The sequence below is a fragment of the Rhea pennata genome, chromosome 19, assembly GCF_028389875.1.
Source record: "Rhea pennata isolate bPtePen1 chromosome 19, bPtePen1.pri, whole genome shotgun sequence".
Lineage (NCBI taxonomy): Eukaryota > Metazoa > Chordata > Aves > Rheiformes > Rheidae > Rhea > Rhea pennata.
The window spans coordinates 13661103-13689066 of record NC_084681.1 but is presented as its reverse complement, the minus strand read 5'-3'; the positions used below and the strand labels follow the sequence as shown (position 1 = coordinate 13689066).

Genomic DNA, 27964 nt, shown 5'->3' with positions numbered 1-27964 from the left:
AAAATAATTAATTTCAAAGCTGAGGGAGAGTAAAAAACCTCTGTCATGGTGAAAAGGCTCGATGATTCTCGTGTTGCAGAGGTGCCAGCTGGTCCTCATTCTGATGGCCAATTTTGTCATTTTATTCAAGCTTTAACAGCTGCGGGTGCATAGAAAATATTAGAGAGCATCTTAACCCTCAAAGACTTTAAAAAAAAAATAAAATCACAGAAGTAACTTGTTTTGATGGCAGAAATGGAGAAGTAATTATTTCAGGCTCAAGTTTGTTTAAGCAGGTACTTTTAACTGTTTATTTACACCAGAGCAAGCAAAGAGAAAGGAAGAACATCCAGTGGTGAAAGATGGCATATTATATTTCAGAAAAATCACAGTAGAATTATGCTGTATTGTTGTAACAGCAGTAGTTGTAGTGATCAACATTAAATACAGTAAATGTTGCAGCTGATAAGGTTGTTTCTCTGATTATTTTGAAGGCTGGTAGGATTAGTAACATTGTTTAGGAATGGGTTAAAAAAAAGCTTTTGAATTATTGTTGCAATTTTCCCTGAAGTGTTAAAATCTTAACCATGAAGTAGAAGAGCCCTTAATTACCAATTCTTTTGGCAAAAATTGTATGTTTGTCATGGTTGAAATGCAGAGTATTCAGGTTTAGCAATTCCAGATAAAATTCAGTGTTGTTCCTGTGGCCTTTTAAAAAATCCTTTTGTGGTATTGGGATTTAGAGCTGCCTTATGAATACAGTTGATATCCTGAGGGTGGAGGGAAAAAACATCAGTTTTCAATTTTAAACGTGCATTTGTCTAAACTTCCACCGTCCGTTGCTACGTGAAGCAAAACAAGGGCTGTGCGCTGCGTTTTTGGTTACTCAACTGCCCTTTGTTTAACCTCGCTGTAGTTTCGGCCGTCGGCTCGGTTCCCAGCAGCGTTTCGGTGACGGTGCCGCACCAGACACGGCTTTTAAAGCCCCCCTCTTAGATAGATAGACAGACAGACAAATGCGCTCCAGCGGCAGCCGTTACCAGACGCGCGGGAAGGAGGAGGCGCGGCGCCGCCGCCCTACCGCTCCGCCTCGCGCCTTTTCCCTCACAGGGCGCTGGGGGCGGCGCCTCCGTGTTTACAAACACGCGTCACCCGCCGAGCGGGCGGCCGCGGGGCATGCCGGGTAGCGGGCGCGCGCAGAGCGGGTTTCCTCTCAGGCGGGCCGTCACCTGCCGGCCGAGGGGCCGTGGGCGCCGGCGGTGAGCTCGCGTGGCCCTCGCCGCGGCGGCGGCCAGGAGCTGGGCATCTCTCCCTTGTGTAGTGGCAGCGCCGCTTTCCTCTTCCGCCGAGTCCAACAGTCGTCTAACAAACGGAGAAACGCGATACTCGTTACGGGGTCGCGGTTAAATAGCCCCTTTTTTCTATACCGCCACCCTCCCCCCTTCCCATTCCCCAAACCTGTCACCCTTCCCAGGCTTTTCTGTCTAAATAACAAGCTCAGAAAGACTTTTTTAAAAATAGCTATACAATAACTATTTTGAGGTGAAACTTCTGGCTTTCTACTATTTTCAGTCACTTCAAGAATTGACTCTAATGAGGGAGTTTCATGCCATCGTTCTGTATTTTCATGTATTTATTGTGTATTCTGTATGTTTTGCAGTAACTGCTTGCGGCTTTCCAACCTTTTGATCATAATCCATTTGTAAGAAAATACCAAGATTGCAGTGTAAGTTGTACAAAGTTTTAACACATTCTTAAGTTAAAGCATGTAAAGAGTTGCAACATGGTTATCAAGTTTACACAAATACATGTATATGACATACAGCTATGTACTGAAGAAAAACTTAAGACTCACGGTGGGCTTATGTAGTAAATAGAAAAACTGTATGTGTTGTCAAGTGGGTGGCAGGGAGGAGGATATCTCATTATGGGAAAGCTTTCTTTGTTCAGTTTTGTGGGGTTTTGATATTTTTGGTCTTTGGCCTTGTTAAGTTGCATGTGAATGCTACTGAAAAGCAATACTGTGAATCAGTTTCTTTGGCTTTTTAACAAAACCCAAATCTCACTGGAACCGTGTGACTCTTGATATAATAAAAAGATTATGGATAGCCCCAAATGGCTTTTAGAAGCTGTTTAATATTGGTTGTGTCAAAGCAAGCAATTAGGACCACTTAATCCACAAGTTATTGATCAAGTTCCTGTAGTAATATTGGATCGGTGAAAATGTGCATCTTCAGAAGAGTGCTTCTCTACTTCATAACCGCTGCTATAGGGCACCTACATTGCTTAAAAAAGCTGATGTTGTCTTTCATGCTTTAAGATTATTTCTTTCAGTTATGTGACAGCCTGCTGTTTATTAGCCCCAGGCAAGACTAAATAAATATCCTTGTGTTGCTCTAACACAGGCTTAAAAAAAAAATCTGAAAAATAAGTGGTGATTTAAGGCAAATGTGGTTAATTAAAATATTAATGGATTAGACCTTAGACCTTATATAAAACTTACAAAGTTTTATATAAACTTCAGTCAGATTGTTTCACAGTTGTAAAATGATGAAGATAAGGTCTGCTGCTTTGTAAGTATTACAATGTGAACTGGTAGTGCTGCATAATTTGGTGTAGATTGGATGATGTTTGGCTATGTAGCAAAAGGGGCCAGAAGTGGAGAAGTGCAATGTACTGTGCTTTAAAACACTGTTTAGCTTCCGTGAGAGCTGCAGCTGCTCAGCACCTCAGAAGACTAAATTGCGGTCAGTAACTTTTAGTCCTGTTTCTGTGCTGAATAGCACATAAGACATATAGTTTAGATCACATATAGTGTATATATACATATAGCACATAGACATAAAGTAGACAAATAAATGATCACTTTTGGTTACCCTCAAACTGGTGGGGAGAAAATATGAGGAGCAGTTTGCATCTGCTGTGCAGCTCCAACATCAGGGAGCAGGTTGTGTTCAAGCAGTGGATTTCTGGGCCACCCAGCGACCCAGCCTAGTGCTGTTGAATTTTATGTAGGACAAATAGTTTCCCCTGTGTCCAGCTGCTCTGTTTCCTATATTTTGTAACCAAAAACAGTACTACAAATAGGCAGGCTGTAATGACCTGTAACTGTGTAATGTCATATGGTGCCAAAGAAAGGGACTAAATCTACACAAATGTAGAAAAACATTGGTGGAAAGATCTTATCGCTTAAAATATCACTTCTGACAACTGAATTTGTTTTTTTACTCTACAGTGTTGGTAATACAAAACCAAACAGACTTTCTGCTAGTGTTTTGTTACTTTTTACAGGGTAGCATACTGATCATAAGACACTTCAAAAATAATTTTAGTATGTATTACTAAATGTAAGTATTGGCATTCTACTTAAATAATTGTTTTCTCTACACTGTTCCATTATGAAAAGAAGGAAGTCCAGCTTTGTGAATTTAGTATTGGATATTGCCAGTAGGAATAGGGTAGGAATTCACCTTGCTGTGGTCCCATTCTGCCTGTTTTTTCTCTCTCTGGAGGTGTTGGAGTATGTTGGGAGTCCATTGGTAATTCTGGGCTGACATACCTCTGGATCCCTAACCAGTTCTTAGCAGAGCAGGCACTATATTGTTGTAGTTCATACCAGAGCTAAGGGATGGAAAAAAAGTTGAGAATCGGGGAGTCATAACTGGCTTTCTAAAGCTCCATGTTTTCTGTGCCAAACATATATTGGTGTGGAAGAGAGACTGATTCTAAATATCAAAGTGTGGGCAAGATTTAACTAAAATTTTCTTTATGAGAAACCAAATCTCTAAACTATTGCTATATTTCACTTTATATAATGTGTATATATGGGAGGATAAATGGACCTATCAGTGTGGAACTATATTGTAGCAGCTTATATATGCTGATATAATCCCAAAAATATAGGTTGCTGTAACTTCACATATAGCATGCACTATTTTCTGCTCCAAAGCATATGCATATTCCTATAATTAAAGATCTGTGGACTGAAACGTGCAAAAAGGCTACTTTGAACCTCAAATTCAGTGCTAGATGTTTGTTATCAAACCGGTTACTTTTGACAGGAGCATAAATATGTTTTTAAAGACTATTTTCAGTGCCTACAGTGTGTCACCAAGCAAAATAGTTACATGTCTATAAATGATAACTAACTTTAGTACTGTAAAGACTTCCTATTGTTAAACAAAAACTGAAGATTATTTGGGCTGTTACAGTGAAGTGTTTGCAGCATTTACACTTTGTATACAGACCTAAATTTCTTCACCATTTATGGCAGATGTATTTCATAATTGTTTACTTCTCTATTCTAGCAGTGTGTCTGTTCTTTGTTGCCGTTAGAAAGGAACATGCTAACATTTCTGAAGGGTTTTGATCAGGTAAATCGTTTCCAATGCAGATATTACTTTTGAATAATTGAGTACAATTAACGCCTGTCTTGGTAGCCCGTCATATTTTAAAGTCAAAAGTGGTGCTGTGGATTCCTGATTTGTTTTTCATACTTTTATTGGTGACTCTCTCAGCCTAATGTGGCTCTCAGAGGAATCCAAGACACTGTTACAGCAATTTGATGTCTTGTTTGGTTTTCTCCTGCTGTCAGGTCAGGTTGTTCACTTTCTTTCTTTTTTTTTTTTTTTTTTTTTTTTAATGCCCTACTTCATATAAGAGAACTAGGACTAAGTTGAGTGAGGTGTATGCAGAATATACAGACTGACTTACCTGAGAAAAGTTGTTAACTTAGTGCTTGGTGTGCTTCATGTTGAATTTGTACATTACGTGGATGTTACAAACTGACTCCATTTCCAAGGTGTGAAGTTGCCTTTAGTTTTAATGCAGTTTTTGGGAAAGGCCGCCATATACCTACGGTGTATTGAGCATCTCTTTCCTGGCATTATTCTGAAGCTAAATTTGGGAAAGCCTGCACACCCAGGAGACAACAGACAAAGTAGTTTTCAGGTGGTGTAAATGTGTCATAAAGCACTTGTGTTTTCTTTTAATTTAATTTTTGGTGTGTGTGTGTACACACATATATAATAATTTTATTTTTTTTTCCCGTGTTTTCGTATTTTTCTGTGCTTACTGAAGGGAAGCGCCGTTTCCGAGAGCGCCGCTAGCAGCAGGCATGTGTGGTGCGTGATCCCTCGCGTGAAAAACATGACCGTGGTGTCAGGGAGCGGGGCCCAGCGCGGCGCGGCGGGCGCTGGTGCCGCCCGGCCGCCGCCGCGGGGCAGACGGCAGGCGCGGCGCGGCGCCCAGCGGGCCGCGGCTGGGCCCGGGGGTTGGGGGGCGGGGGCCGCGACAGGGGTCGCTCCGGTCCCGCGGATCTGCTCCGTGTTTTACGGGCCTTTCCCGTGCTCTCGGGCCGCGACAGCCGAACGTGCTGAGCGGCGCTGGCCCGGGCGCCGCTCGCCATTGGCCGCGCCGCCATAGCCCCATGGGCGTGCGGGCCGCTCATTGGCCCGGCGCCGCCGTCCATCAGCGAGCGGCGGCCTGCGTCACGTTCGGCTGCGCGGCGGCCCCGTCCCTGCTTAGTGTCTGGCGGCGGCTGCGGCTGCGGGGCCGGTGCGGGCGGCGGGGCGCAGCGGAGGGCGGCCCGCTCCCTCCCTCCGTCCCTCCCTCGCTCGCTCGCTCGCTCGCTCGCTCGCTAAGATGGCGGCGGCGGCGGCGGCGGCCGTGGCCCGGCTGGAGGGCCGGGAGTTCGAGTACCTCATGAAGAAGCGCTCGGTGACCATCGGCCGCAACTCGTCGCAGGGCTCGGTGGACGTGAGCATGGGCCACTCCAGCTTCATCTCCCGGCGCCACCTGGAGATCTTCACCGCCGCCCCCCCGCCGCCGCCGCCGGCCGGCGCGGACGGGCTGCCGCCGCCTCAGGGCGACCCCGCCGCTGCCAGCGGCGGCGGCGGCGACTTCTACCTGCGCTGCCTTGGCAAGAACGGCGTCTTCGTGGACGGCGTGTTCCAGCGGCGGGGGGCGCCGCCGCTGCAGCTGCCCCGAGTGTGAGTAAAGCGGAGGCCGGGCCCGCCGGGCTGCGGCCGGGGCCTCCCCGCTCCGGGCTGCCCCGAGGGAGCAGCGCCGGGGGCGGCGCCGGCTGCCCCCGTCGCCGTTGGGCTGGCCCGGCCCGTGCTGCCTGACAGGCGGTGGAGCCGGCCGCTAGGCCCGCTGCCCTCGGCCGTGTCCTTCGCGGGGCAGGTGGGCAGCGCGGGGCTGGCGGCCGCGACCCTCCGGCTGCCGCAGGCCTTGCGCGTAGCCGTCAGCACCCGCCGCGGCTTTGGGAGCAGATCCGCCGGCGCTCGGAGGTATTGTCATTAGCTAGCAGCGTTGGATACACCCTTGAGTATTGTTTACGTGCTCCGAAGGAAACCGTCAAGTGCCTAACCGCATATCTGGCATTTTTGAATTTAGGCTCAGGGCTGAGTACGTCTTGAAACACCCTTTGTGCGTTTTCCTAATGCAGGGGGGCTGTTTTGGCAGTGCGATTGCCCTTTGATACATTTTTTTTTTCTTGAGTGATAGTTTCTGCGTCTTGGCAAAATTGTAACATTCATCTTTATGGTCAAACTGAATCATCCATACGAAATACTTTTGTTAGTGTTTTAATACACGCCTTCCTTATGCGATGATAAATGCATTAAGGGTTCTCTAATTCCTTTATATTCTTTTACCATGAGAAAATACTAGGTCTCTTTGCAAAATATTTTGCAAGGGGAGTATGTGAGGCCTACTACATTTAAGGATCTGCTGAAGTGTAAATACATAATCTGTTTTGAGAAGATTCAGGCAGGAAAAGTGAAAGTGTTTTGGTTTGGAATGATTTTAGATATCTGCAGTAAGAAGTATGAAAAAAAAATCAAATTATGCTCCAAGTCTGATACTGAAAATTATATACACAATCCTCCTCTTTATTCCTGCAAGAGCTGTGGAGAAAAAATGTCATGAGTGTGCTACCTTTACAAAATCCATGCTATTAGTGACACAGTCTTAATGCCTTTTTAAACTTTGTTTAAGATACTGATGGTGTATTTTTCCCCTTTGGTATCTTTAGCGATACTTTCTTGAATTGGTTCCTGTGTAAAAGTCAAATTGTCTTACCTTTCTGCTTTCTAGGAAAAGCTCATTCTGAAAAGGGTTACAGTGCCAGTATGTTGTATGAGTTGTATAACCATGAATACAGTTGGATGACTTGTTTGACCTTTAACTGTAACTTCTATTTTTGCTTTCTGCTTTTTAATATTAATAATCATTGGGCAGATGGTTAATTTATATTTCAGCCTAACACTCTAATAAAACATAGATCGACTGCTGTCTCTATAAACAGAGTTTGGTATAATGCACTAGCTGTAAGCAAGTCATTGTCGTATGTCTTGATTTGCAAACAGTCTAGAATTAGTTTGAGTACTTAGTAGCAATTTGTTAAATGCTTAAGTCCTCAGGGAGAAAAGTACTGTTTCTTCATGCTCTCTAGGTAATCAGTGACTTGCCATTTATTTCAGTTCCATCAGTATTGTCAAATTCTGAAGGATTTGTTGTGTGTCACTTTTTTTTTTAATGAACAATAATACAGATCTTCTGTGTAGCTAAGATTTCATAAGTGTAGGTGGTGCTTACGGAAACCAGCATTTGCTTGAAACTTAACTGTGTTCAATGCTTACACCATTTCTTAAACTACATGCTAGTATCCCTTTAGTTTCAAGATCTGGAAACTGCTTAAAAGTAGTTATCTGTTGGTTACAAAATGCAGGGGTGATCTTCTGTCAAGCTTTGTAAATAAGAGGTGGCATACCTGCGGTCCTTGCTAGAAATGACAGAGCAGTGTGTATGTTGTGTGAGCCAGGATTTCTTTAGGCACCAGACACAGGGATGAGTTTTATCTTGAAGGATGCACAAAATCGATAGGGTCATAGTTAGACTGGTGATTAAGATCAGTTTGTGTTCGAATACGGTTTTACAGCTTTTCTAAAAATTATGTGTTTAAAAAATGTAAAATCTGTTTATGAGAGAAAAGCCTGACTAGAGTTGTATAGGGAAATAGTAGTTTCAGTATTTGTAAAGTTTGGGTTTTTTTTGTTGTTGATGTATATGTGTTTAACACAGGAGTCTTCAGGCAAATTCAAAGCAGGCATTATCTGCTTATACCAAGTCATTACTGATGACTAATATTGTTTGTAGCCATGTTCTTGAGTTTCATTGTAGATTTAACTAGTTACTCTGGAGATGATCTGGATTTTAAGAATCAAACTTAGTTACTTCAGTGTAAGGTAAATATTTAATTAACTGTTGAAATGCAGTTGGAAGGAAGGCAGTTTTGGTGTGAGTTCAAGACTGATGTTTACAAACCTCCAGCTCAAGTAATCGCTAGATCTATTTTTGTTGTTGTTTAATCCTACTATGTTGCCAGTAATATGCTTTGCATATGACTACACAATCATTTGAAATATTTTTTTTTAGCGACAGGAGAGGTTTAAAAAAAACACTGCGATGGCCTATTCCTTGCGTGTGTTCCTAAGTGATCTTGAAAATCAAGAATAGAGGGTTGATCTCTGGCTTTTCTACTTAAAAGAGAATTGCAAATGACTCCAAGTAAAATATTGTTGTAGACTTAAAATATCTTATTTGATTGTCCCTGATAACTGTAGGCAATTCCAGTCTCTTTGGATTTTTTGATTTCAACACAGTATTGAAACATGATTGCATTAATAATGTTAATGAACTTCCTGTTTCTGGGAGGGAAAAACAGAAATACAACTTTGCAGTCTCCTGCAAAACACATATTTTTAACATCTGGGGAAACTAAATTATTAATGTTAGGGTATGCTTATTCCTATAATAAAACATCTGTCTACAAATATCAATGCTATGAAATACTTAATTACTGTTAAAAATAGCGATCAGAACAATTATCTTAATTAATGCTTCCCTGGAAGCCTCACTCACAATTCAAATATGTAAGTTATCAAGCAGGAGGTAATATCTGTGGGAAGTTTGTTTTTGTTTTTCTAATTCTTGACAGACTCACATACGTACTTGTGTATGTACAAACCAGCTGTCATCTTGTTAGATGAACAAAATGGAGCTGGGGGGGGATGATGACAGCATTTTTTTTGTTGTTGTTCATGTCCAGTAAGTAGCTCTCCTGTTAATGTCATAACTCAGAAGCATGAGATTAAAACACTTTTAGAACCTCCTGTTAAATACATACAAAAGCAAGGAGCTCAGTTAAAGCCTATTACAACTATCTTTAAGATTGTAGACTATCAGTGCTGCTGTTTGTAAGTTCATCTTTTAAAACTGTTTTCACTTGAAGCTTGTCGAATTTCCGCCAACTTTAATAAAAGCATTGTTAGGATAGTAAATAACAACTTTTAACTTTTTGAGATCCTTGGTTTGAAAAGTATCTTTTATGCTGGGTATGGCAGCAGCTAGTGACAGCACTCTTGTATACAGTGTTTGGAGAGGCAGGATTTCCAGACTGTTATTAACTGATACAGCTGAAAAAAGCAGACTGACTTTTGGGTGCAACTTTGTTCAGAAGAAGTTCTTTTTTCTTTTTTTTTCTTTCCTTTTTTTCTCCTTTTTTGTTCATTTTACAGTCTGTAGATCAGAAGTACTTCAGGATATGAATTCGTGAAGATCCTGACATTTTGTGTTTGATTGTTCCAAGCCATGTCTTGTGTATTTTGACAAAACCATGTGTTTTGTATATTCAAGTTTACTTTTGGCTTTGGTTTTGTAAAAGTGGATTTGTGAATTGTTAACAAGATAGTGTTAGCCCAAGAACAGCACTGCTGAGTTAGAACAAAGACATATCCAACCTTACCTATCTTAAAGGGTTGTCAGTGGCACATGCGTAGGGACAAGCATAAGAATGGACAAGGCAAATAGGTGTACTTCCTTTATTTATTGTTTTGGATCCCAGCATTGATTTATTCTTGTGTTCATAACAATGTAATGTTGTTTGTGTTTCTCTCTCCCCTCCCTTCTTATTTATTTATATTTTTGTCACTTTTCTGAACCTGTATAAACTTCTGGCCTCCACAACGTCCTTGGTCATTGAGTTCTGCAACTTAATTAGAGCCCACGTTGGGAAAAAAGTACCTCCTTTTGATAGGATTTTTGAACTTGACACCTGGTAATTTCATTTGATGCCGTTTAGCTGTTTTATAGCAAGAAACAGTGAGTAATTGTCCCATTCCGTCATTCATTTTACAGACTTCACTACATTTACCAAGTGTAGGAGCTCTTATGGTAGACCACACTGAGTATGTCTCACTTTAGCTTAACATCTTCTATCAAATTTGGTGGCTAAAAACAAAAAATATTTTTATTTGTATACCAGTGTCTGTCGTCTTAGTGTATCCAGAGGACTGAATTAATCTTTTCAATTTGGTCTTGTAGGTTATGCCTACAAAGTAGGGTTACTGTCTTTGTACAGTAGAAGTTTTCCCACTGATTAAAAGCAGTAGATTCTGAACAAGGATCAAGTTTTACTAAGTAAACTCTTTGGATAAGATGATTGTGTTCAGAATCACCTGAGCGGGAAATATTGCAAGAGATTGTAAGGGACCTCTAATATATCAGTGCACTTTTTCTGTTGTCTCTTTGCAGTTAGGTAAACTATGTGCAAAGATGAGGTTACTGTATGAATTAGAGATGTAGTTGCATGCATGTTCAATGAAAATTTTGCTCTAGGAACACTTCAGATTTGACTTTGAAGCTGAGGTAAATGGAACATAGCATCTGGTTAGGTGGTATTATCTGTTGGTTTAGGAAGAATGTTATTTAAATTTCTGTTGGCTTAAGCTTGGTTGGCTTCTCTGGAGTTTGGTTGATATTAAAGATTTTTTTGTTTATGAATCTGAGTGCTAGGTACTTCAATAAATCAAACAAAACACTTTTTCAAGGAATACAGTTGTAAGGATAGATTAAATTCCTCAAACTGGATTGACACCTGCTTTTTCCCTTTCTTGACAACACTTTTGATAGATACAGTTGCTTGTAAGGAAGACAGCTGGCTGAAATGTTTTTGAGGCCTTATGGTTGATACATGTTTAGGGAAGTATGCTAGAGTTCCATACTGATGGTATTAAAACTATGAATTACTTGCAAAGTACTTCTAAGCATAATGTTAAGAAACGTTGGACTTGGCTATGATTTGTGAATTGGACTCCAGAAACCTGTATTTACTTTCTTTAGTAGATGCTGTGTCCCATGGCATAATGACTTACGATGTTAATTGAGCTATGTTTATAGGTACTTTCTGGCTACTTTAAAGTAGGATTCACAAACATAAGCCATAGTGTTCTCATTAGAAGCAGATCTGGTTGAAAAGGAACATAGAAGAAGAATGATAGAGCACATGTTATTTGAAATGAAAATACAGAGATGAGCGTGAAGTTTCTGTAGTCATAATTTGTGTAACAGTTGTTTCTCTCATTGTGTTCTTTCATACTTCACTCTAAATTAAATGCAGGTTATCTTTTTTTTTAAATACTGGAATAGTGTTGCAAATCATCAGACACCAATCAGGTAGTTGAGGTAGAGCTCAAATAGTTTTATGTTTGGTTTGGTTTACAGTTTTTGTGAAGCTTCTGCCTTATTTTCTATTTTTGATATGAAGAATTGGGTAAGGAAGTTGTGTCCATTTTTTAGTAATCTTAAGAGTTTTTATACATCTTTAGTTAACTATAGGAGTAACATTCTCTGTATAGTTATGTGAATTATTAGAAACCAGGAAATCATCTTCAGAAACAGTGGCTTCTTTGTAATTTTGTTAAGCTCCAGTTCTATGATAGACACAAGATCAGTGTCGTTTTGCTATAAAGGTACCAGGTAAATATCAGAACTACCTGTTCTATGAATATGTATTTGAAAATGGCTTTTGTAATTTCCACCTTCAGTTATCTTAATAAGGTAAGAGATAATGTAAATTAAATCAAAGTCTTTGTGTTAATTAAATCAAAATATCGTACTGGTCTTCGGTTTTAAAATGCGTTGTTTTAGAGTAGGAGGCATCAACTTTTGTATTCTCTTGCTTTTGCTGTCAGGTAAGTATAAGGAATATAAATTAGTCTTTTACCCTTTTCAAAATAAACGTGCCTGATTTCCGGATCACATGTAAACAAAGTAATTAAAATGCTAGTGCATCACGAGGGTAGTAGATGTGTTTTAGAGAATAAGCCTGCTGTGGAGGAATTCTGCTACTGCTGTTTGTTTTGGGGCATATGTAATTCTAATGCACAAAGTGTTTCATTTTTTCATATAGTCAAACTTTTAAGTGAGATGATTTATTGTATTTTTTTCAGTAATTCTAGCAATGGCTTCAAGAACTCTTATCTGTACTCCATTATGTAAAATTGTATAAACTACTGAAAACATCAAGTATAATTTTGAAAAAATTACATATTTGTCATGTAGTAGTGTAAGGTCATCTATTTTGCAACCTATAATGGGTTTTCAAAACAGACTTGAGTTCACAAATAAGCTAATGTCTTCCATGGAACTTAATACTGAATTATTGGGAAGGTGGTTTTATCTACTGCCTTACATGTTTTCATGATAAAAAGTTGATGTGTAGTGACATTTATTTTCTGCGACTTCCTGCCTTTAAGGAGTTTTTTGACCTAGATAAAGCAGTTGGAGGGGAGGAGCCTTTTTATTTATTTATTTTTTTTCCCTGCAGCTATTCCACACTGGATGTCGTAGAAAATAAACATTATATTTCTTCAAGTAAGTTTTTGTTACTGTTATTGCATCATTGAAGAGTGAGGCTGTAGTAGGCTCTTTGAAGGGCTGCTGCAGATCTGTAATCTTGTAATACGTCATTTTCCATTGTGGTACAGAAGGTCTATAAGTGATTGGAGCCTTTAAGTTTCTTCATATTTGTTTGCGTTATTGTGCTGCAGCTACTGAATGTGCTACTGAGCTGTCCTTTCTTACCAATAATGTGAATCTTAAACTTTTTTTAAAAAAAGCATCAAGTACGCTCTGGAGTTGAGTGGGAGTAGAATTTTCAGCACTAGAAATGTCTTAATGAATGTTTATGTGAACATAACACCTTTTTGTTTGTCCATGTGCACCAAAGAAATTGAAAAACATGAACAGATTAACAAACAGTTATGTCCGTGCCTAACTGTAAACGTTAGTGTTGACTTCAGCAAGACAGCTCACGTGAACAAGGATGCGTATGCTGTTGAACATTTGTAGAGTCAGAGCTGGAAAATAAAAAAGCCTTCATACATTGAAGCTGTATGAAATGTAGCAAAATTGATATGAAATTGCCTAGAATTAATTTTAATTCAGTGTTAATTAAAGAGTGTACATTAAGAATTATGGAACAGAGCTCTGTCCAAACCCCTGCTCAGAGCAGAGGTGGCTTCAACATTAGATCAGGTTGCTCAGGGGCTTGTCCAGTTGACTTCTGAATATCTCCTTGGGTGGAAAAGTGTAGTCTGTAAAATGTTTCGGGTAACTACTGCTTCATATAGGAAAAAAGTATTATCTGTATTTCAAATACCAGAGTTTTGGGACCATACAAGCTGGTTAGCCTCATGTAAAGCTTACAGCTAAATCATGAGGAAACTACTTAATCGCTACTTGATACTTCCATTGGCTATCCAAAGTAAAAGCAATTGCTGATAAATATTTATAGGTGATATTATTAATTATAAATAAGTCACGAATAATAATGACAACAAGAAAATGGACTCGCTTGTTAATTTCAATCAATGAAAAAAAAACGGGGGGGGAGGGGGGAAGGAAAGAAGAAAAAGAATTCACCTCAAGAAAGATACACAGGCCAGATCTAAAGAGTAGGAACTTCTGAAAAGTAGTAGTTGAGTGTGTCATGACCAAAGAGAAATCCTTACATGCTTATACTGAGATGATGTGACAAAGCAGAGTAATACGGTGTTTGTATGTGGAAATAGGGAAACAATATCAGAGGAGATCGATGCTGGAATTCCATGTGGTTCTGGATTCAAATTTCATACTGAAGAATCTTGTAAAACTGCAAGGTTTTAGGGGGTTAATTATGGGGGGGGGGAGACTGAAGGAAATACCATACAGTGAAAGACTTTAGGAGTTTGATGTGTTTGGCTTATCCAAAAGAAGTGCAGGATGGTTTGATTGGTGTATATATGCTTCTATGGGGAAGAATTAGAGAGTTCTAAAAGGTTTGCTAATGGAACAAAAACAGACATTAGAAACCCAAAGGCTGTAAACAGAAGTCTCATGGTTGGAGCTAAACATGGATTTTTAGCAGTGTTGGAACAGCAGACTAATAGGAATGGTGGAATCTCCATTTCTCCATCTCTTGACCTTTTCTAAAAGGATAAAATTTCCAGAAGATACCTTTACTGGAAGACATGCTTCGGATGCAAAATGTGCCATGGTGTAGTCAGACCTGGCTATTGGGCTCAGTATAGGTACAGTGGGATGAATTTCAGTGGCCTAGGGCTATAAATGATGAGTAAGTGAAGCTTCCTAACTGTTCAGGCTTTACTTCTGCTGCAGGTTGTTGTTTACTTATGTCCCATTGGGTAACAGCAAGCCTTTTATTTTTTTATGTGTGTTTTAACAAGGAGTTAGTATTGGCTTGGTTTTTAATTAAAATTACTTCCAAAACATCTGACATCTAGTCAGATGTTTGTTTATTTGCACTTGCCTTGTAGTATTCTTGCACTCAAATAATTTGATGCTTCTTCATTATCTTCTTAGTCTTTTATTGAAGTATGCAGTACAGTTTCAGAGAGAATTTTCACATTTTCTCCAAAAATTCTTGTTCTTCAAGTAAGTCTGAGAGGCTCATGAGGTAACAGCCTGCTAGCTTTTATGTTGATAAGAAGTCAGGCCAACATCTAATAGAAAAAGTGATTACACCTTATACTGAAATCACATTCAAATTTTTCTAAATCACTTAAGGAAATTAAGATGTGTGGTTTTGGTTTAGAGATGGTACGGATAAACTAGCCTGTCGCTCTTAAAGTCTGATTCTTACTGATGCCGTGATGTGTGAGAGCAAATAATTTACCTAACCTTTTCCTACTTTGCCTTTAAAGTGACAAAGAAATCAGAAACGTAGGAACGAAGGTCTGCATGCTGCTTTAAACTTTAGTTCACTTTTATGCACAAAATATTTCAATTTGCTTTTCAAAATGTCTTGGTTATGTTAAAAGGTGAGCTTATTTGTGTCTGGAAACAGTGTAATTAATATAAAGTGCTGAGATTTTAGAAAAGTTTAAGTATTCAGACCGTCACAGATGCAGAAAATTAGTTTAACTTCTCCTGAAACATCAGTTTCATCAAAAAAAAAAAAAAAAAAAAAAAAAGCAGCACATACCTGTAATGTTAGTATCTTACCACTGTGGACATCATTATGTGATACATTGTTGTACCAAGTATAAGGCAATAGTCTTATTTATGGAGATCAAGCACTAGGGTTTTCTTACGACTGAGAATGAAGTTAAGGACACTAAAGACTTATGTCTATCTGTGACTTACATAAATACTATATAAACATATACATGAAAATTTTGACTTACCTTTTTTTTTTATTGTGATATGGACACATTTGGAGTATTCTAGCTAAATGTAATCTGAGTAGATAAGACATGCACACACAGGTTGTATACCTTAAATTAGTTGCACAAACAGGCTTGTTGATTACAGTGTAAGTGCACAAGGAAGCAGTTGGAAAGTGTGAATGATAGAAACTGGCTCTTTAAGAAAAGAGTTTCCCTCCTTAGGAGATATTTCTGTCTCCCAGTTTTCTGAGTTGGGTGAAGAAGGCCTGGATAGCAGCGAGAGGAGACAAGGACTTAAAGGAATAAAATAAGAATAAAAGGAGTAAAGCTTAGACATGAGGAGGGTGAGTTTACTCATGCAAAAATCTGTGTGAGAGGATGAGTTCAAATTTGAACCAGAACAAGCTGGTAATTTAAGCAAGCGGAAAAATAGTGTAAGAAGATTGGTAAAGAGGATGATTTTAGCATCAGTCTGTGCACAGGTTAGAAAAATGAGAGAGGAGAATTCAGTTCCTGCATAAGAGATGAGGACATAGGCCAGTGCTTTTGCTTTAGGAAATGGAGAGGAAATTGGTGGGGTTTGGAGCTGTTATACAATGAAAAGTGGGAGGATTTTCTAGGAGGCTTGAAACAAGATTGGAAAAGGTTGAAGTCCTCAAGTTTAAGAGCTGAGGCTGAAAGGTGATATAGTTATCATCTTTACAGAAAGTAAAGAAGCTTTAACTTTGCTGGTTAACTCAGAGAAATGTGATTCAGCAGAATCTGGGATCTCACATTAGAGGAGCAGAGGCGGTGCTTTCATGAGCACTGGAGCCAATCTAGCGTTTTACTGTACAGAGGACCAGGGAAGGGGAGGGCCTTGCTCTCTGCAGCGCTCCCAACTGCAGGTCCTGCTGGCTTTGAAGCTCATCAGATGTTCCACCGGCCACTTGAAAGTCCCTCATGTGTCTGCTTTTTCTTTTTTTTTTTGTGTGTGTGTGTGTGTGTGTGTGTGTGTGTGTGTGTGTTGTGCGCGTGCTTTGGATGATTTTCTGTTGCATTCAAGTGGCTTCTGCAGAGGTCTGACAAGTACAGGAGCTGGCATGAGGTATGTGGTGGGCCTGCACAGACTTTCAGTAACAGCTGGGTTGGCTTGCTGTGTCTCGTGGAATCCTACACTAAGTAGTTGCAGTTACAAGACCTGTTCTACTCTGTGAAGTAAAAATGGAAAGGAAAAAAAATCCAAAACAGGAATAGTAGAGAAAAAAAAGGGTAAATTTAGGTGTATTTAAAAAAGCATTTGCAGTGTAATATAAAAAAAAATGAAGCATTTAAATCCTGAAAGTTGTTGGGAGAGAGTGCTTTTTGATGATAGGATATGCTATTATATTTGTTTGAAGTTAAACAAAAAAAAAAGTGAGTGTTAATTTCAGAGATTCACTTGAAATGTAGTGGCTTCTCTTTTCTTCTCCCTAAAGTCTGTGAGTCGTTTTCTACCTTTTGGTTAATGTATACTTTCTTGCCCTTTTCCTTGAATCTCTTCATGAATTTGAAAACAGAGAGAAAATCATAAGAGAAGAAAGGGCACAGGTTCTTTCCCTGTGGGCGGCCTCGCAGCTGTAATACGTGGTGTCTAGTACAGCTCTAGTGTATGGTGTTCCACATGCTAAATCCTCATGTCTCCTGCTTGAAGGTAGACTTTACCCCAGAGGTCGTTATTCCAGTTGGTGGTTTAAGCATCGTGTAGATTCTAGAAATGACAAGCTCTAGGGAAAATTGACCATTAAGTTTATAGTGGAGGTATATGGCCCCATTTGTTTTTTCCAGAAAACCCTTACCCTGCAAAGCAGACTTTCTATCTGTATGGCAAGTTAAGATAAATTTATTAGTAGCCAAGTCAATTAGTCAATTGAGCTTTCCAAGGCTACCTAGGTAGTAGACTTGAAAGTGCTCCCTATTCTGATCTGACTGTCTTCTCACTATCACTCTGAGACTGCCTTCAGAGGGGGTGAGGTGAAACATTTTAAGAAAAAAAAAAAAAAGTAGAGGAGGATCAGATCATAGCAAAAGATGTCTTTCATTCCCAGTCCAATATTCAGCAGTTGGATGCTGACAATAGTTAGTGGGAATGAATTGCATAAATTATCATCTATCAAAAGCCTTTTGGAACCTGTGCAGATGTAAGTGTTAAATCAGGTAGTGAGCAAAGGACATGTTAAAGGAAGCGACTTATTTCATTTCCTTACATGGTGTGAATATTCTGGGTGCAGCTGGGTTAGGTGCAGATAAATTTCCTAGTTGATATTCTGCTTGATCCATCATACGTGATCATCACTTGATCTACTCTTGTCTTGGGATAATTGCCAGTTGGAGCTCCTTTTAGTGTGTGTGTTGAGGGGAGATCTGTGTTAGGGTATTCTTTCCTCAGGTGGAGGAATTTGATGGTCCTGTCTACCTTTTCATTTTACCAAATAAATTAATTTTTTAGTAGTGTTTAGGGGCTACAAGCCAAATGGTGATCTATTACACTGCTCAAACAATATGGAAGCATTGCTTTGAAGAGTTTGCAATCTATTCTTAAGTAACTTCATGAAGATGACTAGATTGGGCAATAAGGTTCTCACAGAATGACGAAATCCATCCTCATAGGGGTTTGACTTCAGTGATACCATCAGCAGCTATGCTGCCTTTTGCCCAGCAGCAGGTTTGTAGCTGCACCACTTAGCTGAAATATGAATGTCAAAGTGATTGCCCTTTGCTATGAGTGTTGTGAAATGAATGCAGAAATGAATTTGGAGTTTGGGGTGGGCTTCACAGTTTGTGGTTGATTTTAATATTATTCATTTGGGTTTCCAGATATTGATAATAGCTACAAACATTTTGGACCTGCAAACCACAGCGTGTGTGTCAGTTGAAATGATCAAGTGACAGGCACATTTAGCAACACAGGAAAGAGATGCAATAGGTAAAAACCACAGTAGAACTTCAGTTGTTTATCCTCTTGAAATGAAATTCAAGCCTGTGTTTTTAAAACCTTTTCCTGGCATTGCTCTGTCCATAAAGCTGAGAAATGCGACCAGTCTGTGTTATCAGCAAATTCCAGAACCGGGTAAGAGTGCTTACATGCCTTGTGAACCCTGGGCAAGACAAAATAACTTCCTACAGCAAGCGATACAAAGCTGTCTGATTTCTCGCCTGCTTCTTCACTTAGGTTTTGACCAGCTGTGAGCCTCTTTTTTTTTTCTTTTTTTTTTTTTTTTTTCCTTCCCTCCAAAGGACCACTGGCCTCTGAGGAGCGCTGCGGTTTGAGTGCACATGAACACTCGCAGCAACCTGAGCTGCTCTTGTGAAGTGCTCGAGCTGTGTGAGCTTCCCTACGCGGGGAAGCAGAGGAGTGGGGTGAGATGGAGCAATAATACTAAGCAGCAAGCAGGCAACAAAATGGGTCTTTCTAGGAGTATTTCCTTTTTGCTTGTTTTGTTTGCTTGATCATTCCACTCTTTGAATGTCCAGGCTTTCTGTAACAAAACTTTTATTTTTGAATTATAAATCAGATTCCATCAGAACCCCAGCATTAGCGGGGTTTTTTTCTTTCTTGTAATCGTTTTCTGGTTTGAAGCTTAGTCTGTGGCTTAGTAGTTTTGCTTCATTGCATCTTGATAAGGTTAATAGGGGATATTAGCTGTTCTAGGTGGAAAAATGTAGCAGTAATTAAGAATTAAGAGGAACTTCCTGAAAGATGAAATAGGAAAACTCATCCTCAGCTGGGAGAAGAATTCAGATGCTCCCACCTGACTTGGTATTTTAAAGATGTAAGTTAAACCTTGATGGTGGATTCCTTTCAGAATTTTAAATTTTCTTCCTGAATTTTGGCCTGTTGTGATTAGCTTTTTCCTGGCTGCTGCAGTACAGGCAGCCAGAGCAGTCCATCTGCAAGCACACCCTAGTACACAAATGTTTACTTTTCTGTCAGTAGGGAAATAGCCCCGCTTGTTTTACGGTGTGGTTATTCTGAGGTTGGAAGATTGTTGAGCCTGGAAGAGATCACAAACCCCAGCTAGCTGCTTAGCTATAAATAAGTTTGGTCTGCTGTGGGCTAGTAAGTATGCAAGATTCTTCAGTGAGCTTATTCACTGTTATCTAGGGCTATCACCCAAATGAGTGTTTTTAAGGCTTTTAAGGAAAGAGGCATCCAGAATTCTCTTTTTATTTACTATGGATACAAACCATGCAAAAAGCACAACAACAGAAAAAGCACGTGAATGGAAGTAACTCATCTCTCAATTGGAAGGATAAAATAAAATAGGCTTCTAATACAGGTTTTAAGTTTGGGGTTAGTGTTTTGAAGTTCCTCTGGCTTAGTAATAACTGAAGAAAATATTAGTCATATTTGTATCAGCAAGCTGGTTTGCATGGTCTTTGTGTTAGCTGTATTGTAGCTGAGAAAGGTGTCATAAAATAATTGAACATCATCTTAAAAGTGTAGTTAATTAGAATACAAAGTAGCAGTAATGCAAGAGTGTGGGGTTTTTTTGACCATGTGGCGAAATAATACCATTATTCTGTTATACCAGGGAGAGGAGACTGAGAAAAGTTGTCTCAGCAGAATTAGATTTGGTATTTAATCAGAATTAAGTGCAAGAACTGTAGTTGTTATTTTCTAAAGGTTTTTAAAATTTAGGAAAAAGCTGCAGTTGTGGAAATGAACATGGGAGAGGGTAATGTAGAAATTAGCTGCCCTGGTTACTTTCTGTTGGCGGGGTGGTGGTGGTGAGAAGGCAGAAGATTTGGGAGAAAATTTATTTCATCATATTTACTCTGATTCCTTATCTTTTGTATAGAAACACCTTTACCAGTTCATCCACTTTATTTCCCAAGTATTGATTGTGTCTACAGGTTTTTGTCTTTTAAAGAACATTCGATAGGAGTAGGATTAGATAATTTTCTTGTTCTTCCAGTTAGATTTCTTAACTTGAAGTCTGAGTAGTTTAGGGTTAATGACTTCCAGATATGTGTAGGTAATTATCAGGGGAGTTGGGAGCCTGTTGCAGTGACATTGTGTTTCAGCTTGGGAGATCCCTGGGCTCTGATTAAGGAAGTGTTGGCTACTGGAGGTGTTACGCTAATGCACTTTTGTTCTACTGACTGTTTAGTCTTTGTAGTAGCTGCTTGCTCACACTTTCCACAAGAGATTTAAAGACGAGAACATCTATGACTACGCTGTGTTTTTTTTTATAGGAACGTTCTGTGGAAAGAAAACTGCTGGACGGAGGACATGCTGACAGTGTCTGAACAGTGCGAGCAAGAAGCTGGGCTGATCAAGTTTTTCACTGAGTGTGGGAGACTTATTTTTAAATGTGGAAGGTCCTTAGATACGCGTATTGTGATGGTTCACACCATCTTGTAAGTCACTAGAATAACTCTCCTGAAGGTGTTCTGAGTGGAGACAGGATTTGACTTGTACAGGTAATGATTTAATATAAAAATATGAAGGAAAGAGAAATCCCTCTAGGGCATGTAAAATCCAAATGCTAAAGGATGGGTATTTAAAAGGAAGTATATAGATCTAATCATAGCCACTGGTCTGAATGCAGAAAGTGTTGATGTGGCCAAAAATTACCATGCAGTAGTGAGGTGGTGACCATTTCTTCAGCGGTGCTGGCACGTCTGTGTGTCAGCACCAACAGCACCTTTCTTGGTGGCCTTTGCCGAGATTGAAATGACTGTGTAGAGTGGGGAGGAAGAGCTGGCTGTTCAAGTAGTTATTTGAAGTTGCGGGGTTGAGCTCGGAATGCTTATCTTCTGGATTTTGGAATCTTGAAGCCGCACTGTTGCATTTAATAACCATCCAGGCGGTGGGTTATGTCATGCTGCGTGAGGCTGTGTTTGGGGCTGTGAGCACATGAGAAAATTGCACAGCATCAAAAGATGCGGCTGTTCTGAAGCATGAGTGCATGGACATACGGTCCGTAGCGTGGATCCAAGAGACAGTTGCCTCTGAGAATCACCGATACTGCACTAGCCATTTTATTCAATCTTACATAAACTGAGTCTGCTGGTTTTAAAAGTTGCCACGTGCTATCTCTAGTTATACTTAATACAAGCACTTTAAATGAGTCGGTGCCAAGCAAAGCATTGTTCAGAGTGCGGAGAAATAACCTGCACACCAAAATTAGCGTGTATTCATTTTGAGCGGTGTGTGTTTCGTCAGGGCTGCCCAGATCATGTTGTCCCTGAAGGCAGCGTATTTCAAGTTGAAATGTTTAAGCTATTGCAACAGGGAATGTACTGGTGAATGGTGCCAGTAACATACGCTGAACGTATGATTGGCAGATGCCCCCCCGCTTAGCCTAGCCCGTGAATTACTTAGTTTGTGTTCAAAGCTGATTATTTTTGAGTGTTTTTTTTCTACCCTGATGGTGTCAACCAATGAGCCTTTTGTATTTCTTTTACTTTCTTTTCTACTGTTGCTATTTGTTCTGTATTTCTAAAACTTTTGAGGATGGCTCTTAATGTTTCATGCTAGTTTATTCAGGATGCAGTCCTTGTAATCTCCTGTGCTAGCTGAAAGTGTGGAGACCAGTCTGATTATTTTCAACTTGAAATCAAGAGATAAAATGACCTTATATTTAATCTGTTGAGATTTGTCTGTATGCATTAGTTAGGTGTGCTACCCATTCTCTGTGTAACATTTTTTTTACCGTTGTGTTTAATATCAGTGAAATTGGATTTTTTTTCTTCATCCTTTATTATCTTTATTTAAATAATTATGTTAAGTGTATAGTCTGTAGGCCTTTTCTGATCCTTAAAGTAATTTTTGTTTGTGGCTCAAGTTGACGGATTTTTGTGAACCTTTAGTTGCGTAAACTTTGTGCCATGGGTTCTCGCAAAAGAAGCCTGAGTGAACGCCGGCCTGAGTTGGCAGTCTGGGGAGCAACAATAAATAAAGCCTAAATGTACATAAAAATATAATGCATCTTTGCTGTCCATTTTATAACATTTCAGGGAGTATTACCTCCTTAATAGGGTCAGGCCTGGCACGCAAAATGCATTTGACTTGGTGAGCTTTTCAGAATGAATCCGCTCTGATTACTTCTGTGTGCTATAGCCAACATGTCTGATCATAGTATGCTTCTTGCTATAGATTATTTCTTTAATACAGCTTTCTGCTGAAGTAATGCATTGAGCTATGGGGTATGCTGCTATGGAAAGCTTTTGTTTCTGAGGTTAAGTACCTTGGCAAAACTTATTTCTCAAGCATTTATTACATCTGCAGTAATTCAAATAATCTTTCCTGTTGTTCCTATTTTAATAGGGATTTTTTTTATCTTCACACCAGATTTATATTATAGTATAGCTTTATAAAAATAAGAAGAGTAGTTCCATTTCTGAGGTTTAAGAATACCTGTATGTAAGATTCAGTCAATGAAGATAAACTGTAACTAACCCTTTGGTTTTCAGGGTCAGTTAAAACCAATTAATTGGGAGTTACAGCTGAAAGAACCATGCTCTGCTGTCTCTTGTGTTGGCTCTAGCATTCAGCCTGTGTGCTGCAATCAGATTAGTTCACTGGTGTGCCTGAAAATCAATCCCTTGAAGGAGAGGGAGTGAAAGAGGCTCAGGATTAGTCTTCTGTCGGATCTCCAGGCAGAAGTGCACTTTTTTGGTTTACCAGATGGGAAGAAATTTATAAGGCTGATAAAGTGTTTTCACACCATCTTACATTGCAGTTTGATGAACATTTGAGCTGATCTAAAGGTTCTCCACTGTTGAAAGGTGGTCTTGCTCATTCTCTTTCTGGTTTTTGGTCCTGGCCCCAGGACCAGGGCCTTCCCCTGCTGCCCAGTAGGTGCCTTAATGAGACAGGTCTCCTCACTAGCTTCAGAGAATGCTCTTTCCTTCTTAAAATTGTGTTTTGCTGAGTTAGTTGATGCTGCATTAGTGAATTGAACCAGCTCATTGAGGGGCCTAAGCCCCACAGCTGAGTCAAAAAGACCCTGGCCTCTTTTCCTCCTACTCCACAGGCAAAAGAACAAGGAGTTTTTTAGATCCTACTCCTGCAAGAAGCAGAAGTCTGTATGAAAGGTCTGTTTGAAGATGACATCAAGGCACCTTTGCAGAAGAAGGAAGAGAAGTGTCTACTGTGGGCCCGCATTCCAAGAACAAAAGTAATGAAACTGTGTTTGCACTATTTTTAATAGTTTCCAAAATGTTGCTATGACAGAAGGTCCGCATTTTGCACTTCAGCACAGAATAGCTCTTTCAGTCTCTTTGCAGCAGCTTCCCCCAAAGATATGTGATCATGGGTTTCTGCTGGTCTCTGGGAGACTCTGTACTTTGGTTTTTGAACAATGACAAAAAGTTTGAGTTTCAGGTTGCATTTCAGGCTTTCTGCATCAGGTGATGGTGTCCTGTCTCATTGCCTTTACAGTTCTTAGGGAAAAGTCACCAATTCTTGTATCAATTTATATAAACTGATGGTTGTTTTCTCAGGAGGGAGCAAAACTGTTTGTAAGATACAATTTTAGAACTGAACTAATTAGTGCTCTTAAGATCTTCAGAATGTGATTCTTGATGATGATTAGGAGAATAATAGTTTAAAAATATCCAGTGAAACTTCTTGACTCTTTCTGAAAACCATGATGAATAAATTTATATCTTAAAGTTAACATTATACTTGTAGTACATGGGGAAGAAATGATTCTTTCATTTTTTGGGGGGAAGGATCTTAAAAACAGTAGTTTTATGTACATTGTTTTTAATTTTGTAAGGTATCTGTTGTCTTTTTAGCTCTCTTGGCTTTGTACTCTGTAAAGTGGAGAAGTGTGCGTGTTATTATGGAACAGGACAAGGGTGTGCACATGCCATCTACAGTTTTCAAAATGTCTTTGAGATCTTCGTATTTCTATCTTCTCAATTTTTACTTTGATTCTTATAGAATTTAAAAGTCAAAATACTTAGTCTTTTATTTGTCCAGATATTTCTAAGATTGTTTTGTATAAATAATTTTTGCTATATGAGTTCAAAATGAGGACAGTGGGATCCAAATATAAACTAGTGTTTGTCACTATTTCCGTGTTTTAGATATTTTAATTTCGAACTGCCTGGATGTGATCCTGTGCAATGTGCTCTAGGTGACCTTGCTTGAGCAGGGAGGTTTGGACTAGTTGATCTCTAGAGGTCCCTTCCAACCTCAGCCATTCTGTGATTCTGTAATTTAGGGCTGACCTTAAATGTTGTGGTAAATACATTTTTTTTTCCTGGCATTTCCAATACTAATGTATGGATTAAAAATACATATTTTCTGGAAAAAGTTTTTTTTTTTTTTTGTTATTATTGAATGAAGTCTTATATATATGGAAATTGTGAAACCAGATGCTTTTCTGTAGCTAGGGGTTAACATTTCAACATTGTATATCTCTGAAAATCTAAATCTTTTAAACATAGGTTAGTTTTCAATGGTAATTTAAGTACTGTCAAAATTAGTGTTTGCAGTTCTTTTAAACAGTATTGTATGTGTGGAAATTGCTTAAATATTTGCATTTTATTCTGCTTTGAAGTGTAGTGGGTTCTGCAGGGGAATTTTGAAGAGATCACGTGACTGAGGAAATTGTTCTCAAATACACAATCCTATTTTCAAAATTTCAGTTCCTGTTGTGCCAGAAAGTATGTATGTTTACAGCTACAACTATTTGTGCATGGCAGAAATTATGTAGTAGCAGCAAATGTCAAGGTCTTCCAAAACAGGAAATGTCCAGCAGGTGGGGGGATAAAATCAGATTAAAAAGTCTGTATTAAATGGTGATTGGAAGGATTTTTTTTTACATGACTGTTCTGACAGTCATGTTCAGGGAAGAACGATGCCCAGCTGATAAGCTGGGGAAGCTTGACTGAGCAAACTTCACTTTTCTTTTGAGGGGGTGACAGTAAGAAATGCTGCTTAATATATATATATAGAACAGCTCTGTAAATTTCTGCTCGTTGAGAGAAGTTAAATTGTTGGAGCTGCTAAGCCACCTGTTCTTCTGTGTAGCTGTGCAAGGATCTCTTTGCAGTTGATTGCTGTAGCTTGCTTTTTTCAGCATTTTGGAACATTACATAAACTTAAATACCTATATCAGTTTGGCTGTACAAGAGGCAGAGAACACTGGACTTGTCATTGGTTTCTGTTCTGCAAGATCTTACTGTCTGCAAAGTTGCTTGGCTCTACCATACCTCGAAGAGGAGCCAGAGTTTAAAGCACAGAGATTGAAAATGGTGGGTGTCTTTGGTATTTTAGATTAAGAAATGGAGATACATGTGCAGGTAGGTACTACCTCTTCCGATAGGCTCTGAGAGAGTGCAGAAATGAATCTTCAACAGAGGAAAACATTCTGCATTAGCTTTTTTTGACTATTGCATGGAGTGATTTGAGGAGCTGTATTAGCATTTTGAATGGTTATATTGGCATTCATCTTCACTCCCCACTGCCTTCCACTTTTGTATACTGAAACAGCGAGTTATGTGGCCGGACATTCTCTCCCCGCCTTTCTCCCTTTCTGATCTTCTATTTTTAGGGAATTTAAGGGTCAAGAAAAACTAAGTCACAGAATGAAGAAAAAAAAGGAAATCATGGAATTTTGAAGTTAAACCAGAAGAAACTACTCTTAAATTATGGCTGTTTTAGTATTGGGGAACCCTGGATTGGGTTTGACTTACATGACCAAACTACATGTGTTTTGTCATTACCCTCCCACAGAATATCCTTCGATGTGTCACCGGAACTTCCGCAGCTTTTTCTGCTCATGGGCAAATAAGTCTTAATAACTTGACAGCTATTCATCATCTTAGGAAGTATTTTGCCTCATTTAAAGGAAAGCAATTTAGTCCTTTTTCTATTGCCCAGATATTTTATCAATGCTTAGGATATAAGTTTTCAGCCTTTCCCCTCCCCATCCCCTATCCTAAGCTTCAGTGATTAGGATACAAAGTTTCAGCATTTTTTTCAGCTTTATTTTTGTTTACTTTTAAATGAATAGGAATGCTGTTTGAATTTTTCTGTTTAGTAATAAAAAAAATCCTGCTCTTAATAGATGTATAGGAAGAGAGGTCTGTATAAATTAACACCTTCAAGTTCTTCAGTCTGTGTATTTGTAGAGATTTTAATTAGAATGTATGCCTCCAACATGCAGCTTTGTTGTCACGTTTTCATTCTATAGTGGTAAAGTGCTCGTGAAATGCAAATTCCTGTAGCTCTGTTTGGGAGGATGTGAAAGATTGCTTAAGATAATTTTTGTGTGCATGTTTTGCTGTTTGCAGTGTAGGCTTTTCAGCTACTTTTGTTGTTGCTCCGAAAACAGCTGCTCCTGTGCAACAAACTCCAGCCTTGTTAAAGAAATCATCTCAAATTTACTGATGAAGTGAGAGGCTTTCACCTGGTTCTGCCTCTTAAAGTGACTGTAGAAGGATGCCTAAAAGAAGGGGTGATCCGGTGCTTTAAACAAAGATTGAATGTTAAGGGAAAATATGTTCCGTTCCCAACTCTGCTGCATGCTTGCCAAAATGACTTGGCCAAGGCACAAATCTGTTTAATCTGTTTTTAAAAATGGGGATAATACTTCAGTGGTGGAGGATGTGTGTGTGTGTGGGGGGGGGGGGATGATGAAATTACAGTGTTCTCTCCTAGCACTTTTTATCAAGAACTATGCCTTGCCTTTTGAAATTGTTTAGTTATGGCTGTGGTTTAAAAAAAAAAGAAAAAAAAAGTTTTCTCTCCTGTTTCCCTGCTTCCCTTCTCCCTGTTTTTCAGGGCTATTGGATCTCTTTTTGCCAGTTTTCCAGACTTTTTTTTTTTTTTTTTTTTACATATATTGTTTCTATGTGAATGCTGCTAGCTCTCAACTTCGGTGTGCTGTAGGGCTGCAAAGAACCCTATATCTGATGCGTTGTGCTGCTCGGTACTTTGGGGTTTCCTAATGAAAGATGTTACAGAACTGTAGAGCAATGCATTTATTTGATTATGGATGAGACCTTGGAAGCGCTGTACATGGGAACGTGCAAATGCATTAGTTACAGACTGAAAGATGATAGATCATTATCATTATGCAGACAAGTTTGATTCCTAGTGTAGTTTCTAGCACATGTACGTTTTAGAGCAGAAGGAATATTTTTGCAGGGAATGCTTGACTTACTATTACCAGAAGGGATTAATGCTTATCTGCTGTACCTACTTTCCTGAGGAAGTTAGAAAAACTTAAATTCTGAGGAAAAGGGTTAAGCATGTATTCTTGCTTACAGATTGAGTTTTTTGCTTCTTTTTGACTATTAGCTTCTGGAGGCTTATTTTCTATTTTAGGTAGTTCCAACTTTTCAAAGAGAGTGGTCAGAACAGTTTTATAATAGAACGCTATGTTTTTAGGTAGGAAGTACAGTGCAGCCTTGAAATGAAGCTGTAATGACAGCTTTACCTTTTTAGAGAGGAGTTAGACTATGAGCTGACAAAAACTCTCTAAAAT

The 27964-nt window shown here is 39.3% G+C and overlaps 1 protein-coding gene and 1 long non-coding RNA gene across 4 annotated transcripts in view; one reads left to right on the top strand and one right to left on the bottom strand.

The window, feature by feature from the left end:
- Nucleotides 1-262: 262 nt before the first annotated feature.
- Nucleotides 263-4870, bottom strand: LOC134149045 (uncharacterized). Its single transcript, XR_009960349.1, has 2 exons — nucleotides 4693-4870; nucleotides 263-1341 (listed from the first exon to the last, which is right to left on the bottom strand). It is a non-coding gene; the product is annotated as an uncharacterized LOC134149045 (long non-coding RNA).
- A 652-nt stretch (nucleotides 4871-5522) lies between these two features.
- The window catches only part of FOXK2 (forkhead box K2), a 46664-nt gene continuing 24222 nt past the window's right edge, over nucleotides 5523-27964 (top strand). For 2 of the 3 annotated variants that reach the window (XR_009960305.1, XM_062591573.1), the window contains exon 1: nucleotides 5523-5969. Coding sequence is in view for 2 of the 3 variants with exons in the window: in XM_062591573.1 (XP_062447557.1) it covers nucleotides 5623-5969 (347 nt within the window). In the remaining variant the exon portion in view is untranslated. Of the gene's footprint in view, nucleotides 5970-23541; nucleotides 23639-27964 lie in introns of those variants that run through there. The other variant, XM_062591574.1, reaches the window with a different exon arrangement.